This window comes from Cariama cristata, unplaced genomic scaffold (assembly GCF_000690535.1).
Source record: "Cariama cristata isolate BGI_N322 unplaced genomic scaffold, ASM69053v1 scaffold8198, whole genome shotgun sequence".
Taxonomy (NCBI): Eukaryota; Metazoa; Chordata; class Aves; order Cariamiformes; family Cariamidae; genus Cariama; species Cariama cristata.
This window is the reverse complement of record NW_009630671.1, coordinates 26,341-45,637: the sequence shown is the minus strand read 5'-3', so window position 1 is coordinate 45,637 and position 19,297 is coordinate 26,341. Positions and strand designations below refer to the sequence as shown.

Below are 19,297 nucleotides of genomic sequence, written 5' to 3'. Positions count from 1 at the left end.
CTGTGAATACCGAAGAAATAACATTAGAATGAAATTAAAGGGTTATTTTCAGGGTGCTGCAGAGGGATTAGCTGCACAGTTTTCTTTAACAATAACAGTATTTTTAAAGCTAAACCCTGCTGCACAGCACCAGAAAATATAGCCTAAGGGCCTACCTTAAATTAAATAAGGCAAGAAAAGTTTAAATTAAAGCTGTCATTTACCTTGCTGTTGTTGCATATATAAAATACAGATTGTCACAGGCGGCATCAAATTGAGTTTCTTCAAATCCATTATGTTGGTACAGCCATTATATTTCTTCCAGGTACATAAATCTAATGAGACCTTTTGTGCCACCATATAGTCAATCTTTCACCTGAATGTAATAATATTGTTTCCTGCTATTTATTGCTCTTGAGTCAGACCAAAAGATTCACCCTGTTAGAGAAAGGCACTGTAATATAAATCTGGAGATTGCCTATGTCATACTGTTACTTACTTTTCTGTTTATTGTTCTGTACATATTTTGTCAAATTAAGTATGAGCAATTCCATTACAATGAATGAATGCAATTCATGTTATGCATTTAGGGTGAAATTCACTCCTGTGAAAATGCTCTCGTGAGGCCCTAGGCACTGCTTTAACAGCATTTAAATCCGTGGATTGCTCAGTGGTCTCTGAACACGCTCACCCATGGGACTCCACCATCCCCATGAGTGGGACCCTACAAAGGTAGCTTGGAAGAACTACCTGTACTGGTAGGTAATCAGTCTCTTTAAGGGAGGCTGAAGTGGAACATAGAGTCTTATTCAGGCCACAGATAAATTTCACTTACCGTGAGCCGTGTGATGATTTCATTGGAAAAGCATTCTGAAAGTTAGCTGCAGTGAAAGCACAGCAGAAGTTTTCCAACATCAGCTTGGCTGATACAGAAGTTTTAAAGAAATGCCAGAAATAATTAGTTGTCATTAAGATTTAATCACGTGCAGTATGTTTATTTAAGTGCTACCAATTGTTGCTCAAAAACCATTTGAGAATAAAATTATCACTTAATGCGTCTTTTGTGCTGGCTGTTTTGAGAAATACCATTTTTCTTTGCATGTTACTGTTCTAAATAGTCATCAAAAAGCCACCGTACTAGCTGAGTTGAGTGCATCTGACACTCAGGAGGACTTTTCACAGAGTCCAGGGTGACCTCAAGTTTCTGTTTGTTTTCTGTTCCCCTGGATGTAAAGTCTCTTAAGTGGTAGCTATTTTGTACTATATAAACCAGGAAATTGGAATGGGTAGCACTTGAGGTACCTGGCAGAGTCAGCCATGTGCCAGCTGATGTGCCCAGCCACTGAGGAGGGTGCGTGCATCCCTGTGGAGCTCTGTATTGCCACCGCAACAGAACCATCCTGCTCCCAGGATCCAGGCTGATGTGCTTTAAGCTAGATGAGGCATCTCTGCATTATGCGCCAGTCTGTGGTATGATGCTGGTGGATCTAGTTAGAGCATTTGTACACCTTGCATGTGTCCAACACGTGGAGAAATGGGGTTGATCTGCAGTAATCACCCTGACATCACTTGTTTTTCAAGGGCATAGCTTTTTCCATCCTTGGAACACAACCCCATGGCTGAGGCGCAGTTGCCATCCCTTCCACATCTGGTGGTGTACCATCGGCATGCAGCCCTGGTATTCTTGGTAAACCTCAGCTCAGACTAAACAACAAGCATAGTCCAAAACCCATTGCAGTCAATGGGACTCTCTCCTCTGTCTCCAAGAGGGCTTGAGTCAGCCCCTACGTCAGTCCACAGCAAAGCTGGGAGATCTGTCTTCAGAGGATGACTTTCCTAATGCATTTATTGGAACTGCCTATATCAAGTAACATTAATCTTGAGTAGAAAGACACAGTGTTAGTTATCTCAGGCTGATAATCTTTTTTCCCACTGACTGGGTGGTTGATGGAGTGGCTGCCTACCAAACTGGAAAAACTGCAAATTCAGGATCTTCTCCATGTAGGGCTTTATGTGTGACTACTTCAAGAAGTTCCTCTTTGCTCTGAAAATCCATCAGTTTAACATTAGTGCGTGTGTGTGTGTGTGTATGTGCGTGGTTTGGCTCTGTTCTTGAGGCATACGTGTTGCCAAGGAGAAAAACAAACCCAGCTCACCACTATTATAGCTACTTTTTTGCAGCTTTTTGGGGGGTGCTGGGCTGGCAGGTGCTAGCTAAGAAGCTTTCCAGTCTGGGGTAATGTGTTCCTTCATAACTGGCATGGTTACATTTTGGATTGACCACCGATGCTTAAATTGTGTGCTTAGCTTCAAGAGTTTAAAGAGGGAGATGAGGACAGCCAGAATTTCAAAAGTGCTAAGGAACCCAAAGCTCTCATATGGGTAGTGAAATATAAAATTAGTCTTCAAATAATGAGATAGGACCCCACAGGAGTTATGATCACTGTCAGTATTGCTATCATTACTGCTTTATTTCCAGTACAGTATTTACTGTGTCTAGAGCGTTTAGAGCCGGTGGTTGCGGTGTTGCCCCGGGCTGGTACGGCACAGGCACTGTCAGTAGGTAGGTTGTCTCTGACCTGGTGCGTTTGGAGATGAGTCTTCTCCTCTCCCCCTTCATTAGTAGGTGTTTTATTTTGATCACGGTAGCGTCAGTGGGGGTGTTCAGTATTTAAAGTTTGGGAATAGCACTTTAAGACAAAGCAGAAGGTGAGTAAGAAGAAGAAAAGTGGCTAATTGTTGGCTTTACCATTTCGGACCTGTCAGCCTCACAGCCCGATAATGCGAATCACAAAAATCAGCAGACTTTCCACAGACGTGAGGGATTATGGTTTCCATACAAAATGTCACTTCTGTTTATGGCTGGCATGCTTTACTTTGCTAGCTTTCTATATGATCCCTGCCCACAAAAGAGGGTATATGTGGTTTGGGAAGGGCCCTGTCTCCTGGTATTTCATATTTTATGAAACCACAAATACAACAGGCTTACAAGCTCTTGAAATGAAATACAATTTGAGAAATGTAATCCATTACCATTATAATAGAATTTCTATAAAAATAATAAAGGAAAACCAAGAGAAAATAGGTCCTGAAAGTTATAGGCCAACTGGGAAGTCATTGTGGCTTTGGCCTAGCTATCACCATGTCAGACTTCAGCCTTCTCCCAGGCAGCAATCTAATTGTAAATTATGTATATACAGAACATCATTTCTTAGCTTTGGCTTTTAGTGACCCCCTTCCCTTCTTTCCCTTTCTTCACTCCAACCTCGCACATAAGAAATATTGAAGTGTTTGCACTAATGGAGAAATGACAACGTGCAGTCAAACTTAAACCAGCTGTTTCCCCACACTGTGAGCACAAAGAGCCAGTCTGGTAATATTTATAGCTTGACTGGCCTCTAGTGAGCCAGATGCTGACTGCCTTAATTTGCCATGATGGCCTTAAGGCTTGAAGCAGCTGTGGACTGCAAGATAGCTGGGGAAAGTTAAACAAAAAACAAACAAACAAACAAACGAAAAAGCCCAACAAAAAAAGAAAAGATTGTTTCAATTAGCAAAAGTTATTGTTTGATTGAAAATGAATGGCTGCTGCGTATACAACTCAATAAACAAGCATCTTGTGTTTTGCTTACAGAAAGCCAACGACGTTGCATGTGTTGGCATGTGGTGTTTGCTTTCTCCTTTCGCCGGAGGAAGGAGCTGGAGGCACCTCGACATGCCATGCTGTGACATCTCTGAGTGACCCCTGGGCCAGCCCCAGGCTACCCTGAGGCCCTACCGAGCCCGGGGCACCCCGCACAGCGGTGTCTGCCCCTGTTTTGGATGCTGCGGGGCTGTGTTAGCATGGGGCTGCCTCAATCCCAGCCTCTCCGCAGCCCTGGTCTCTTGGGGCTGTTGAAGACCCTTGTGGTTGCCCCTGCGCGACCCTGCATGGAGCAGTGCGCTTCCAAGACTGCGTGACCCAGTGAGGACTTTCGTTTTCCTTTTTTTTTTTTTTTCCTTTTCTTTTGTCTTCTTAGTACTGCTTTTGACGTTTACCTTATAGTAAAGATAGATTCTCACTGTGGCTTCAGCATCAGCTTAAGCCAGCTTTAGATGCCGGCGTGGGTCCCGAGGGGCTTCCCTCGCTTCCACAGACCTCAGCAGCTCAGTCCCACCCTGGCCGTCCCCTTTCCTGTGGGCAAGCATCGCCTTCACACAGCCACCGCGTGTGGGTGGCAGAGTGACTCGGGTTACAGCAGAGCACCCACTTACCCACCCATTTATTTAATTATTCGTGGGAAGCAGCTCCTCAGCCCACTTTGCTAAGCAGTTGCGTGAGAGCCTGTGTGAGCAACCCAGGGATACTTGGATCTACGTGCGTTTTCTGACGTTTTAATGCCTCTGTTGTGCTGGAGTCCTCTGCGGGGAATTTTGTGCTGCTTTCACCAGAATACTTGGAAAGGAAAATAAAACCTCTGTTTTCCTTTCAGTGGGTTAATTGTGGTGGTGCTCACACAGCAGATTTAAGGGCAGGTACCTGCACAGGAGCAGAGCCCTTGGTGCGCTTGCAGGGCTTGGCCCGGTGTATGCACAGAAGAAGCCGGGCAGCCACACCCAGCTGTGGTGCTGGGCGACGAGCGTACATGGTGGAAACCAAGCTCTGTCAAAGCAAGTGTTGGGGCCTCTGATAGCAGCACTGAAAGCGCTTTTCGGGGTCTCATGTAGCACCTGTGGGGATCACTGTTGGTGGCAGGGAAGCAGCCGCACTCCTTCCCCAGCGGCTGGGGAGCATGAGCTCCTTCTCACCGGGGAGGGTCAGGCTGTCCCCAGTGATTGCTGCCGAAGGGGAACCCAAAGAGGGATCCGCAGGACCCCTCTTTGCATGTCACTGCTGTGGCAGGTCTCAGCAGATGTGAATCCCACTGATTCATGAAGAGGAAGAGGGTGTAGAGAGGGGCAGGGAAGAGGGTTTGGGGCTGGAGCTGTGCAATGCTTTGAATTGATATTGTGGACAAAAGTATGTTAGGTGTGCTTTAAGAAACAACGATGTCCCTGAAAGTAAGAAATCTCAGGGAAGTTTTGGTTTTCTTTGTTCATGGGCCACTTTTTCAGTGACAAACTATTTTTGGGAGGGAAGCGCTGACCAAATTCAGTACGACTTGAGTAGCTGCAGTGAATGGAGATGATCCTGAGCATGCTTTGCAATACGCTCAGTATGAACCGACCTTTACATGAATTCATTTTGGCTAAATATAAATACATCTCTCTTGGCCCAAATTGTCTGAGAAAGCCGGCTTTGTGGAGCTCTCCCTCTTGTACATAGGGACAGGGTGGGGACATCACAGCCTTTTTGGGACCGTTCCCCTCTTTTTCAGATCACTGGCGTTATGAAATGGGAGAGAAGAGGTGAGGAGAGGAATCTGTATCCTGTAGAACAGTGTCATGCTTTGTTTGCCACAGCCTCACGGAAGAAAAATTCCTCGTAGCTCCGTGTGTCTTCTGACCTGACCAGCCGTGGGCTGGATGGAGACCATGTGTGGAAAACTCTTCAAGATATCCTTACACCACTCTACTCTCTTGAGAGCCCTTTTCGACAAGTAGCCTCTGTAAGGAAGTTATCCAAGCTGTGGTTATTTAATAAACTTATACAGATATGCAGATATTTGGAGAACAGATTTTTTTTCCTTTATTTCCCTCTGAAATTGAGAAATATTAAATAGAGGGGTTTATATTATGGGAATATCACAGAGATCATGTAAAATTTTGCTGATTCCTAATCTGTGTTTCTCTGACGCCTTGCCTTTTAACACAACACAGGTGTTTTATGTCACATGGGGAAAATAGTAGCATAGTGAAGAGGAAAAAACGTGTTTCATACACTTATTTATGAACTTACATCTGCTTTCATCAGAGTCAATGGCTGGCAAAACTCCAGTCGGCTTCAGTAGGAGTGGGCACTAAATTTAACCATCAAATCAGCTTGATTCTAAGTAACCCTGAATAAAGGCAAAGCTTCCAGGTCCAAGGACCCATGGAGAAATACTTTCTTCAACAGACATTTTTCAGCAGTCAGAGCTGAATCAACTCAGCAGTGGACAAAGTACCCTTGGGTAGCATAATTGTAGTCTTTGCACCTTTTTTCCTTTTTTTTTTTTTTTTGGTAAATTCCAGGTGCAATACGGTATATTTACAAAGGGTAAAAATAACATGCAGCTGTGAAGAAAAATGTCTCGGGTTTCATTTCAGACCTGGGGCTGAGGATGAATCACCGCAAAGCTGCACCCTTTACGCTGGGCACCCTCTGAAAGCTGCTTTTTCACTGCCCCTGCTCCCTCCGTGGTTCCGAAATAAAGCAGACTCACAGAAAGTCCTTTAAAAAAGCCTTTGCAGACAATCACTCTCTTGTCGTTCTGGGCACTAAAAATACCATTTTCTGGTATCTGCTTGCATTTTCAGTTTTGCTTTCTATACCGTATAAATCCGTTCCAGCCATTTGAATTAAGCCTTGGTTCAGTGGTATCTGTAAGCACACGCTCAATTTGAAGTACCTGAGTAGTCCTGTTAGCTCTCATGGAGCTGCTTACATGCTTGAAGTTAAGCATGGTCTTTGAAGATTTGCTGAACTGGGGATTTGCGTGTCCACCCAGTAAGCTAATGGGACAAACCCCTTCACCATCTGCTTCTGGATTTTAATGAAAAGTTATGACTTCTTTATGAACTTCTTCCCTACGCCTGTCTGTTTAGAAAACCAGCTCAGAAGCCCTGTCAGATTGCCAAAAGCTGTGCGCTACTACTGGATCTTTCACATCATTTGCTGTTCAGTGTTTACAAAAGTGTTTTTAATGCATAATTGCCCAAGGAAGTGGTGTAGGCTAATACTGATGTGATATTTCACATCAGCAGCCGGACTTTGATATCCCTATATCCCAAATTCCTTTTCACAGAAAAACAAAATAACATAACTGTGCCAGTTAGGGCAAAGGATGCTACTAGCTCTCTGTTTCCCCAAAACATCCCTAAAAACTCAATGAATAGGCCAAATGGTTCTTTCTTTTGTCTTTGAAAGTAACTGACCTTGGGAGTCAAGGTGGACGTCTGCGCAAGTGTAAGGGCAGGAGTTGGATGCTGCTTCCAAACAGACGTGGTTTAGTACACAGACTCACTTATGCATATATGCCATTTGTATTTCTTAAAGGTAAACAGAAAAAACCCAACATTTTAGTCACAAGCAATCATCACAAAAACTCTTTTTCAACATGTTTATGTCTGAAATAAAAGGTTACTTTGTTTTACTTAGCTCCGTTTAGACAGAAATAAGCTGCATCCTAGAATTATATTTAGAGGGATATTATATTTAGTGGGATGTTATATAATATATAATATAATAAATATAATTTGGAGAATTATATTTTGTGGGATAGTAAAGTTAAACGTGAGAAAATAATGCCCAGGTACTCTGGCTGTGAGAGGAAAGGCTAAATTCACCACCGCTCAGTGCCAGGCTGACTGTATCTTCCCCTGCGGTTATTATTCCGTCCTGTGGCTGACCGTTGTAGGACCTTTACGCAAGGCAGATTCCCTATGTAATATATTGTGCGACGCTCAGGATATTTTACACCTGAAAAAGGTATGTGAAGCCAACATTTCCCAGGCAGCATTGAAGGCCCTGTTCCTTCTCCTAAAGAAGGTGGCAGTACCTATTGAATGGTTTCTGTGATATATTTTATTTTTAAACTGAAAGCCATCAGCAGTTAATTTATTTTTTTTAATATATACATTAACACAACATGGTAAAATTAGTATTAACACTGCATAGAAAAGAACTGGTATACTTAAAATGTACTTTTAGTATTGAAGATGTATACTTGTAAATCTTTTCAGCTTTCCAAGTGCTAGTTATTTTTTAAAACACACCTGTGAGAATTGTAACTGCTTTACTTCCTAACCCATGGTAGTGCTGAGCAGTGAACTCAACCGAGTCACTTGGGCATTGGATGAAGTATCTGCCACATCCTTTTGCCGTATGTTGAGCAGACAGTGGTCCAAACTGTATATAATTTTTCCACTTTTTGTCCTCAAACAATAGCAAAACTCTTCTTGGAACGCACCTGTATTCTGACCACTGGTGGCATTTGCAGCAAGAGCTGGGATTTCCGAGTTGGGGAGAGCAAGAGGCTCTGGGTGAAACACATTTTGGTGGGTAGGGGACAGATGCTGAAACACACTTCCAGGAGTCCGGGCCTTGAAGGGTCTCTCGGTTCTCCGAACTGCAAATTACTTGGTTTACAAGGAACCAGAATGAAGCATCGCAACCTGACTTGCTGCCTGTTTAGTAAGACCGTAGTACAGTTTCAGGAGTTAAATGGCAGGACTGAAAGGAAGCTTGTTAGTAACGTAGTATCACTAAAGAAACCAAAACCCAACTAACACCCTCCTTCCCTTGCCGAACAGCCTCTTTACATTTAAAGGTATTCCCCATGGCTCTGTTCTTTATTTTGATTTTTGTAACAATTTTTCTCTCTCTGATGAAACACGTTGTAGACATTAAATTAAAGGACAAATATGTCTGTGTCTGCCAGAAAGAAAACTGTGATGCAATTAAAATGCCATTAGGGAACCCCCTGTGGGATGTTAAACCTAAAGCCTCTATTCAGAAAGCAAAGCCAAAATTAAAGAGGTGTCTGGTTGCAGATCCTCTGCAGATTTCCATTTCTTGACTACAGTACCATGGAGACTGTGCTAGTCAGGAGCTGAAAGGTTTTTCCACTCATGCGTGTGGTATTTTGAATCATGGCTTTGGCAAATGTTCCTTTTCTGTAAGCCACACATAGAAGCGTGTCTACATTGCATGACATAAAGTGCAACTGAGCGTGGCCCACATGAAACAATGACAGCAGTGGAGACGGGAAACTGTCCAAGGCTTGGACAAGCTTTGTCCAAGGCTTGGACAATGACAACTAATAATAGTTTTCCCTCAGAAAACTTGCATTAAGTGCATCTCTATGTTTGCTGAGTTGTCTGTGAGATGTTTGGAGAGAGAAGTGCAGCTACTTGCAGCCATCAGGCTCAGCAAGCTCATGAAAAAGCCTCCATTCTAGCCCGATCTCTGGAAATAAATCATTAAGTGTTTCTATGTTTGGAGACATAGAAGAGCCTGATCCTTCGAAAATAAAAATAAATATGTGGTCCATTGAGGCTGGTCATTTTTTTCTGAGGCAACTGAAGGAATCAGCGGAGTCGTTGGGTGGCAGGAGCTGAGTTTTCCAGTGACAACCCAACCCTGGTGCTCAAATCTCGTTTTTTCCATTTCATTCAGCGTGATTCTTTGCTGAGGATATTAGTAGGGAGTGGAATAATAATAGAAGCACACCTCTCTTCTCTGTCTAGGAATTCTCCTGATGACTGCAGCGTGGCAAAAGGAGGGAAAATGGTTAGCGGCTCAGACAATGTTGGGATGAACTATGGAAACTACATGGAAGAGAAGCACGTTCCACCCCCAAATATGACTACCAATGAACGAAGAGTCATTGTGCCAGCAGGTTAGACCCTTTACACAAAAATTTCAAGCAAACAAATGCATTTCCCCTAAGTCTACTAACATTATTTAAGAAGATTTGGAGAGAAGTGGCAGTGTGATACAGGTGATCAGGAAGAGAAGAGCAGTAATTCCCCAGGGTTATTAAGAGAATGAACTGAGAAATACCATGGTGAAGCCACCTTCTCAACCTGGTCTTCCCATTTCAGCAGCAGAACTGGCATGATTACAGGCACTCAGATCTTACCTGACTTCTCTAGCTCCTTTTGGAGTATTTCACCCTAAAGTGGGCAAAATGAAGAGCCATTTCCATTTCCTAACACCATGGACTATTTGGGTGCACAGTGTATGGGAGAGAGAAAGGATCACTGTACCACATGATATCCCTGCAAGTACCAAATGCAGTCCAGCCCTTGGCATCCTAAAAACACAATACCTTCTGTGAAATCAAACAGTGCATGAAAAGCGATTATCTAGGTTATCCCCTGAGTCTGGGTGGTGTAAAACTTTGTAATAAGCACACTGACAACTCCACTGCAGTATAAAAGCACAATTGAGAAGTGCTTGGTTAGTCTTGGCAAGCTTGGTTGTGGGATTCTCCAGTTAATTGAACAAGAAGGCATTCACTCCTGTGTGCCTTGTCCTCCAAACAAAACCTCTGCTGAAAGGTTTGTTGCCTCAGTTTGCAAAGTAATTAGCACACCTATTTCTGAAGTCAGAGCATTAAACCATCAAGACATAAGTGGGTGTTCATAAACCACTGGATATACACAGCATAGACACAACACCTGCAACCTGCAAACAGGAGGGAATGTTTTGCTGCCAGTTCCTCTCCAGCAGAGATGTGCCTATCTGAAACATTTCTGCTACTGCTATGTTGCTTAATATTCTTACAGTTTTTCAGTTGCTAAGATATGCAAGAGTACTAACTGTGGCCAGTTTTGCAAGCTGTGATTATTTCAGTTATTTGTCAAGATACGTGTGGACAAATATGTTGCAGTATCCTCTGCAATGGTATTGACAGTTCTATTCTGAAGGCAGAAGAGCGATGCACTGAATAGTGAAGTGTCCTGCCAACTGGAAGCAGACCACACTGAAATTCACGGCATTTGAATGTTCTTGTAAAACATTTGTCTTCTTGGTGTTTGGCACTTTTTCTTTAATCTTTTAGTAACCCTTAGCATGATTAGCTCAGCAAGATCTTTTTTTCCCAGTGTATTCCTAAAGGTGTGTTTTGAGGTGGATTGGAGTGACATTCAGGGAATGAGATGGTCGCAGTCACAGCCTTGCTATTTTGAGGTCCCTAGAAGAAATGTATGGGTAAAAATCAGTTGGTTTTGTTTGCCTACCGCATAGGCAGTGTGCAGCTCATGTGGCAATGTTTAGGAATTAAAAAAAAAGTAAAATTCACATTTCTAGCTGTGGTAACTTTCTAGTTATCATAAATAAGAAGCATTTAAAGATTTTAGGCATAATCAAAATGTTTTGGTAAACTTCATGGGGTTTGGTTGTTTACTTCAACCCCAACTGAATGTAATTGTTGGAGTTCTCTGCTGTACATGTGGGCAATCTCATCCAGACCCTAGGTTTACCACCGGACTTGCATCACTCTAGTTTGCAACACATTTCATACCAGATGGAGGGGTTCTTTTAAGTGTTTTTTTGTCCACCTCAGAGAACAGAGAACCCCTTTGAAACTCCAGAAGATTAAATATTCTGACTTGCAAGGACTTAAAATGCCAAGAGAAGCATCAGAAAGGGGGAGGCACTAATGGGTGAGGGAGTGAGCAACAGCTTGACAGACTCTGAATAGTTCCTGGCTTATGGGAAGCGGTCCCTACCTCTTTCAGACCAGCCTAAACAACAGTCAAAAGAAAGGGAATAGCACTGAAGTTAAACCATAGAAAAGCTATTTAGGCTGTCATTCAAGTCCCAGCCCTTCTGCAGACTTTCATGTGATGGACTACAGCCATTTGACCTCTGTGTGCTCCATTCTCAGTCTTCAGGATATCACAGAATCACCGAGTCATTTAGGTTGGAAGGCACAAACTCTGAGGAGTTTGTTTCCCCTTGGCTTTAATCTTTTCTCTGCAAAAAGTATAGATTCTTCATGGTAGGAGCTGTCTTCCATTATGGGGATCTGCACTGCAGGTCCTTAGGGACCTTCGTGTTGATGGGTGCTTACTGTAACTCAAGAATAGGGAAAAGTAGAATGGAAGAGAAAGAGAGAAGGACGACCTTAGAGGCAAAAAAAGAAGTTTAAGTTAAAATCAAGGATTCATTCAAAAACACAAGGTATTTTGCCTTACGTTTTGCTAAAAATCTGGACTAGTTCTTGTTTTTTTCCCCAAATGGCTTTGCCAATGCTTCAGGTAGTAAGTAAAAACCCATGCAGGTGGAGCAATGTGCACCAGTACAAGACAGCAGTCCAGGAAAGGAGGTGCAGAATATTTTAATATGACCCATTCTAGTTTATGAAATAACTAGCCAAATCTTTGAGTGCTTACTTAACCTGTGGCCTAGAAACAGTACTTCTGACTCGAGTGGAAATTTCATTTGAATAAAGATAGAAATTCAACAGAGAGTTTTGCAAATTGTTCAGATACAAGTCTCAATGCTGTTAGAGTATTCTCTAAAGAGTATTCTCTGCATGAGGGCAGGAGCCTGTGTTAAACTGTGGATAATAATGCATAAAAATAACAAGTCAAAAAAACTAAATGGGAGAAGGAGCTCAAGAGCAGAGGGTTTGTTGTTAATTATCAGAGCTCACAGCTCTTCCCTAATAGTTTTTCACAGACAGTTATTCTCCTTTGCACTCAACAGACCAAATTAATTCCTCATCTCTAGCATGGGGATTAAGGTCTCTCCTGTTTGACTGTAGTCTACGTTTATTTTGTACTGATCCAGCACATCAGCAGTCTCCCCCCTCTGCCTAATTTTATGCTTTGTGATACCACCAGATCCTACGTTATGGAGCACAGACCACGTACGCCAATGGCTGGAATGGGCGGTGAAAGAGTACGGTCTCCCAGACGTGGACATCTTGTTGTTCCAGAACATCGATGGGAAGGAGCTGTGTAAAATGACCAAAGATGACTTCCAGAGACTCACCCCAAGCTATAATGCAGATATCCTCCTGTCACACCTACACTACCTCAGAGAGAGTAAGCTAGTTTTCTGTCGTTATGGTAGTGGCTACAATCAATCTGTGATAGATACCAGTCTTAGATTTAGTGGTGTGGATACACTCAACTGGGTTTTCAAATGTCTGTTGCAAATGTTGCTGTTCCTAAAAACATAGTAGGGAGCCTGATCCAAAGCCTTTTGAGTTTGATGGAAAGATTCCCATTAATTTCAGTTGGCTTTCACTCATGTTCATGGAAGAAAAGAGGGAATATTGCTACATGGCCATCTCAGAGAAAAATCAAATTGAAACCCAGCATATTCATCAGCATACAGTAGGAAGAAAATCATATGGGGTTCAGTGCTAATGTTTTTTCTGGTCACATACTCATTTTTTTCTGGTTTAATGATGAGAACACTAAATGAGAGTGCAAACATTGATTCATAAAGTGAATTCCAGGCATGATTCTAAGGACTGACAGCAGTTTGCTCTACTCCGAATAGGATCAGAAAGACTTCACTGGATTAAGTAAAAGTTTTGTAAATTCATGAAAAAAAGGAACAGTCCCTGAAGTCCAAATAAAAATTAGTTTTAGTGCATGGCTAGCATTTCAAAGGGAATGAAGGGACTAGTGAATTCCTGGCTTGAGGGCTTTCATCTAAGCTTGAGGAAATTTTGCAGGTTTGCCTCAGTTTAAAGAAGTTAAAGTGAACGTGGTTTTTAAAGAAAAAAACAACAAGCATTGCAACACCAGTGCGGTGCAGTCTTCTCCACACGCACACTGTCAATAATCAGTCAGAAATATTATGCATTCATAATGTTGAATAAATGAATGCCCTAGTTTAAGCTGTAGCACACGTGCCTTCCTCCAAACTGCAGACTGAACTGACTGTCGGTAGACTCGCGTTCAAACAATCCTGTCAGGGGAAAATATGGTTTAAAAAAATAATTCACAATTTTTTTTTCATTTTGGTGTTGCTTTTTGTTTTGTTTTGTAGCTCCTCTTCCACATTTGACTTCAGATGATGTTGATAAGGCCTTACAAAACTCTCCACGGTTAATGCATGCTAGAAATACAGGTAATGCTGGCACTGCTCCCATTGCTATAGGTCATCTTCTAAAAGCACAGGATTCCTTTTTATGGGTTGCTTGCTAAAAATGGAAACGGTAAATCAGGAGGGAGAGAAGTGTATCCTCTCCTAGCTGTGTGTGTGAGTTTTACGCACAGACACACAATAAAAAGGTGAGATAATGCAGGGCCAGATGGTGCAAAAATGGTCTCCTTACTGGTATTTCTTGTGTCCTACGAGAGCATGGGGTCCCTGACACATGATAAACTTCAGGCTCGGGGCCTTTGTCTCTGAGGACTTTTTCTCATTCTGTCTCATTGTACTGTCAGATCTGCTCCACAGATCTCTAGAAGGTTGGTGGAGCTCAAAAGTGCTTCAGCGCTTGACTAAGTGCTGTGGGCTCTGGTGAATGGGGACTGTCTCCCCTCCCATGCAATATATATCGTATAATTCAATAAAATTGCTATTTAGGCAGCTAGCTCATCTCATTTGTCAGCTACATGGGACTTGAGCTGTAAACTCCACTAAATTTGATGTTGTAATCTCCACTAAGTCTGATCTGAATGTAAAATTATTTTTGTTAACTTCTGTTAATTTGGCCCAGAAAAGTACTGAGTGTAGGTAGGAGAATGATACAATACATGCCTCAAAAGCATCTCTCTTTCAGGATGTGACTTCAAATAATTGTGAACATAACTCAGAATACATTTTACTTTGCTCTAGCAGTTGTGCAAGAGAGGATGGCATGGAATTGTACATGTAGTATGGTATACATACTGATTAAAGATGTTTGGAATATTGCATGATCATGCCTGAGGGTATTAGTTACCTACAGTGACCAGAAATAACAATTCTTTATGAGAAATGAAAAAGATAATACAAAGGATAATGCAAAAGAAAAAAAAAAAAAACAAAAAAACCAAAAAAAAACAAACAACCAAACCCTTGGATTGCAATGCCTTTTCCATATTTCATTTAGTTTTTCACTGTGGTAAATAGCAGTGAGTTTCCTAGCAAAATTAACAAGATTAGAAGATCTTTCCCTGAGATTAGATGTTTGCCACTTGACATAAAGTCCTACTGTGGGCTCTAGGCCTGCTGCAAACCCCACCAAAAGCAACAAAAATTTTTGCGTTGACTTTGATGAGGTTTGGAATAAGCCTTAAGCCCTTTTTAAAGATAGATGGACTCGATGGTCTTTTCTATCTCTGACTTTCCAGATTCTAATTTTCCAAGCGGTTTCCACATACAGTTATCCAAGTGTTGTTCAGCAGTTCTATGTGTTATCTTTTTCTATATGTGTGCACTGACAATGATATTTTGAAGTTCATTTCACCAAAATGAAATTGTCTGCATTTCTGTCATTGGGAGTGTGAATAATATCATGCTGATCATCCGCATAGGCAAAATTGGTTGTTCTGTTGGCATAAGAACTTTGGAGTGGGATTTTCAAAGGACCCCAAAGGAGTTAGAAACAAGTTCTTCTTGAAGTTAGCAGTAATTGCACAAATCGTTATGACCCTTTTCATGTTCTTAGAGGTGGTCATCTGAAGTCTGTTGATGTAGTTAGAGCAATTTCAATGCCTGAGATAAGTGAGAAACCATTTTCTATATCAAGCTCAATATTTTATTTTTTTCACTCTGTGAAGAGAGTAAGATTTCTGAGGGTCTGACCCAAAGCCAACCAAAGTCTGTGACAAGATTCCCACAGACACCAATAGGCTTTGGCCAAGACCTACAGTCTCTGTTGAAAATAAGCATACGTTAATGAAGAGAAGGCAAAGAAGTTTTATTTCCCAAGATCTAGAAGCCACCTGCCCAGGTAGAGGTGGTTGTGGTGAAGGTAGAAGGGATTGCCTGAACTTGACTTGTCTCCTCCCTTAATACAGATTTTGCACAGACTTTTATCCAGTAATTTGTATGGATTTACACAGGTGCAAAAGCTGTTGGAATTGACTTTTACATATAACAGTCCTAAGATAGAAATTAGTTATTCATAGTCTTCATTCAGACACACTACAAGAGGGAAAATTTCAGTGGACTTAGGGACTGTGAAAATGAATCTTTAGGTGTTATGTCGTCTTCTTTCTCTTTAGGAGGTGCCACTTTCATTTTTCCAAATACATCAGTTTACCCAGAAGCAACACAAAGAATTACAACCAGGCCAGGTATGAACAATGACTACCTTTTCTATGCTGTGATCTTACTAATTTCATCTCTTGAAGTACCTCGTTCTTTTTCTCCTTCAACTCTCTTTTCATAAATATTGGGCTATATTTTGAATATATTATATAAATATATTTTCACACATTTTATATATGTATATTTTTTATGTATGTGTGTGTGTGTATATACAATTGTGTAGGGTGAGATGATTAAATAGAGCAGTTTAATAAGTCTCTTTCTTCCACAATACTCTGCCTTTGAAGCAATGCTCCTGCTATCTACTTTTTATTTATGTTTGAGGCAAACAAAGCCCACAACATCTGATTGTGAGTTTAAGAGACTAAATAAGTAAAATCAAAACATAAGAAAGTTCTTATTACTCAAAAGTTTGAAGTCCATGAAAGTATTGTGGGTGTGCTGGTTTGTAAAAGGCTAAAGGGAATAATTAAAGAAGATGAGGACACTGCTATGAAGCTAAAAATTTTCTTTCTATCACCCTTCACCACTAAAGAGGCTGGAAGAATGCCTAATCTGGACATTTGCTTTTCCAGTCATAAGTGCAAAGTAGTCTGAGATATCAAGAGGAGTTGCAGCAAAATACTAAATTTAAAGGAAATCCATTACTGAGCCAGAGACATACATCCAAGTGTTCTGAAGGGTCATACACTTGAATTGGCTGAGCTCTTGTGAAAAGATACATTCTGTCATTAAAAACAGAAGAGATTTTGGATAGAAAATATTTTATCTATCTTTTATCAATGCTCTAGGGTATAATCCAGGACAGTACATACAAGTAACTATTTTATATACGCTTGTATACAGGTATATATGTATGTCTGTAGAATTGATAATTGATAATTAAAAGAAATAGGTAGGGAAACAGCTGCCAGGCCATTACGTGATCAAATCCACAATGCTGTTTCTAGGACAACAAACTCTTCTGCTAGATTTATTTGTCTGTAATAGTGAATAAAAAGGAGACTGCTGATCCAATGCATACATTTGGCATTTGGCTTTCGTAAGGCATTTACCAAAGTTCCCCACAACTATTTACAGTAAAAGTTAAATCAGCATAGCATAAGCATAGCACAGATCAAGAACTGGCTAATTAACCTGTTGCCAAGACTAAATAATAGACCTCTTAAGTCACGGGTGCTTTAGCATTCTCTGCCATGATCGATAATTATTAATAATTGGAAAAAGGACACAACAAAATTTGGTATAAAACTTAGACATGACATAAGATTTCATCGTTACTTAAAATCAGAGATTCTTCTAAAGGTTTCCTGTACAGGCAACCAGAAGCCTTATTAGAGAGAAAGGAGCTTGCAATATGTTAACAGCTGAAAATACAAGTTGATAAATACAGTATAAGACACAAGTTAATTGCATATCTTACTGATTTCAAATTAACGCTCTTCACTCATGAAAGAAGAACTGAACGTAGACATCTTTATTTATGGTACACTGAAAGTCACTGTTCTAGTTGTTTGCCAAAGTGAAAAAAAAGTAAACGAATGAAGAAACACAGTGGAGGATTGTATGGGAAATCTGATTGTGCCATTAAATAAATCAGCAGTGTGGCCTTGTACAGAAAGCCGTGTGATTCATCCCTTATCAGAAAGGCTCTTTGCAGAATTAGAAGGCGCTTAGAGGAAGCCATGGGAATATGGAAAATCTTTCGAGTATGTTGAAAGAGGTAGAAGTTTGAAACTGTTCAACTCGGGGTCTGGGCATGAGGAAACATGATATAATTATCAAAACAGAGAGTGTCCCAGAGTACCTGCTTAGTCTCAGTATTGGAAGAAGGGATATTAAAAAAAAGGTAGACATTTTCATGAAACATTAGAGAAGACTGTGGTCGTTGTGGTCACAGGTTATAGTAGCACCCAGGAGCTTTGAATGGCGCAGAGGAATGTCGACGTGAATATGGATGAGAAGACAAAGCATAGCTATAGAAACAATTACCAACTATGCAGTGTAAAACCGGACGCCCAAAAGTCTCAGTAGTTTCCAACGAAAGTGAACATGTAACACAAGACCAGAGGGACCTGGGTGTCCTGCAGGAAATATCCATGCCAACTGAGAGCATTTCAGGCAGAGGCCGGAGTGAATTTGCGGTGGAATAATACTATTTCATGGGTATGTTTCCACTGCACTTGAACAAAAACTGAATTTTTTTATCCCATGAGAAATTCTATGATTTCAGTATTTGTTTCATCCTGACTTGTGATGGAAAAATAAAACACTAGTTTTCTCTGAAGTAAAAGGTTCTAAACCACATATCAGACATGGTGAACCCCTTCATTTCTGCATTTTTATCTAAATCACATTTACAATGACACTTACAAAACAAAATGCTTTATGTCAACATCTTTCTGTGTTTACACAATTACTTGTGGGAGTTGTAGTTTGGATATAGGATGTCTCTATTCTTCTATGTAAACCGGTGTATCCTAACTAAACATGTCCTACAACAAACTATCATGTGATTTTGAAAGTATTATTTTATTTTATCTTTTACAATTGAAAGTTGACAAACATCTTTAAAGTCAGAATGTTTCTTTGGAAAGAAAAAAGATTTTTTTGCAGAAATTAATTGCTCTCAAGAAACTGTTTTGTTGGCTTATTCCGTGGCTCCCCTTTTAGTTAAATGTCACATTTCAACTAGATTGCAAAGAAACCTTTCCATAACAAAGCGCCCTTCATGTGAGAGCAATAGCAGACTCTGGGGACAGTCACTGGATGACATGAAGAAGGTCAAAAATGAGGTGGGGGACAGGGAATAAATAATGTTAAATGGGAATTAGCCAAATCATGGGGTGCAATTCTGGAGAAAGTAATTAGGCATCGCCATTGTTAAGGCACTACAATAGAAAATAGGAAATGAGCAGGGCTTGTAATGAACTGCAGTGACAAAGGCGTCTTTCTTCAGTCACCTTTACAACAGAACATGAGGTTTCAGCAAACTGAAACTAATACAATGAAGCTATCAGGAGCTCAGGAAGACCTGATACGGGTTTGTCTACATGTCTCATCAAACAGGAGCATTCCCATCAAAGATCTGTCCAAGATAAGGACATGTTGTACTAATAGCTCATGAATAGTAACAAATTGGCTTATCTAGGATAGCAACATGTTTATCGAGGCACAATACTGAACTAAGAATGAAGTTGGAATTTTGCGCTATTTCAAGAAAGGCTGTTAACTGGATTTTTCTTTTAAAGGAGAGGGCGTAGTCAGAACACCGTCTTACGATGTGTTGAGTTAAAGGACAAAACAGTTTTCTCACAGTGCTAAATTTGTACCAAATATATTTCAAGGCTGCAAGTGCCACCGAGTACGAGCACACAGAATCACACAGCCCTCTCAGTGTACAGGTGCCTAGTAATTTGGACACCCACAAATAGGAGAGGAGAGGAGAGGAGAGGAGAGGAGAGG

The 19,297-nt window shown here is 41.0% G+C and overlaps 1 protein-coding gene across 3 annotated transcripts in view; it reads left to right on the top strand.

Annotated features, from left to right (window-relative positions):
* ERG (v-ets avian erythroblastosis virus E26 oncogene homolog) overlaps nt 1-19,297 on the top strand; it is a 63,921-nt gene that overhangs the window by 35,731 nt on the left and 8,893 nt on the right. The window contains exons 3-6 of one of the 3 annotated variants that reach the window (XM_009705644.1): nt 9,349-9,500; nt 12,457-12,660; nt 13,619-13,699; nt 15,787-15,858. In XM_009705644.1, coding sequence (XP_009703946.1) covers nt 9,349-9,500; nt 12,457-12,660; nt 13,619-13,699; nt 15,787-15,858 — 509 coding nt within the window. The remainder of the gene's footprint in view (nt 1-9,348; nt 9,501-12,456; nt 12,661-13,618; nt 13,700-15,786; nt 15,859-19,297) is intronic. The other 2 variants (XM_009705645.1, XM_009705646.1) reach the window with 2 other exon arrangements.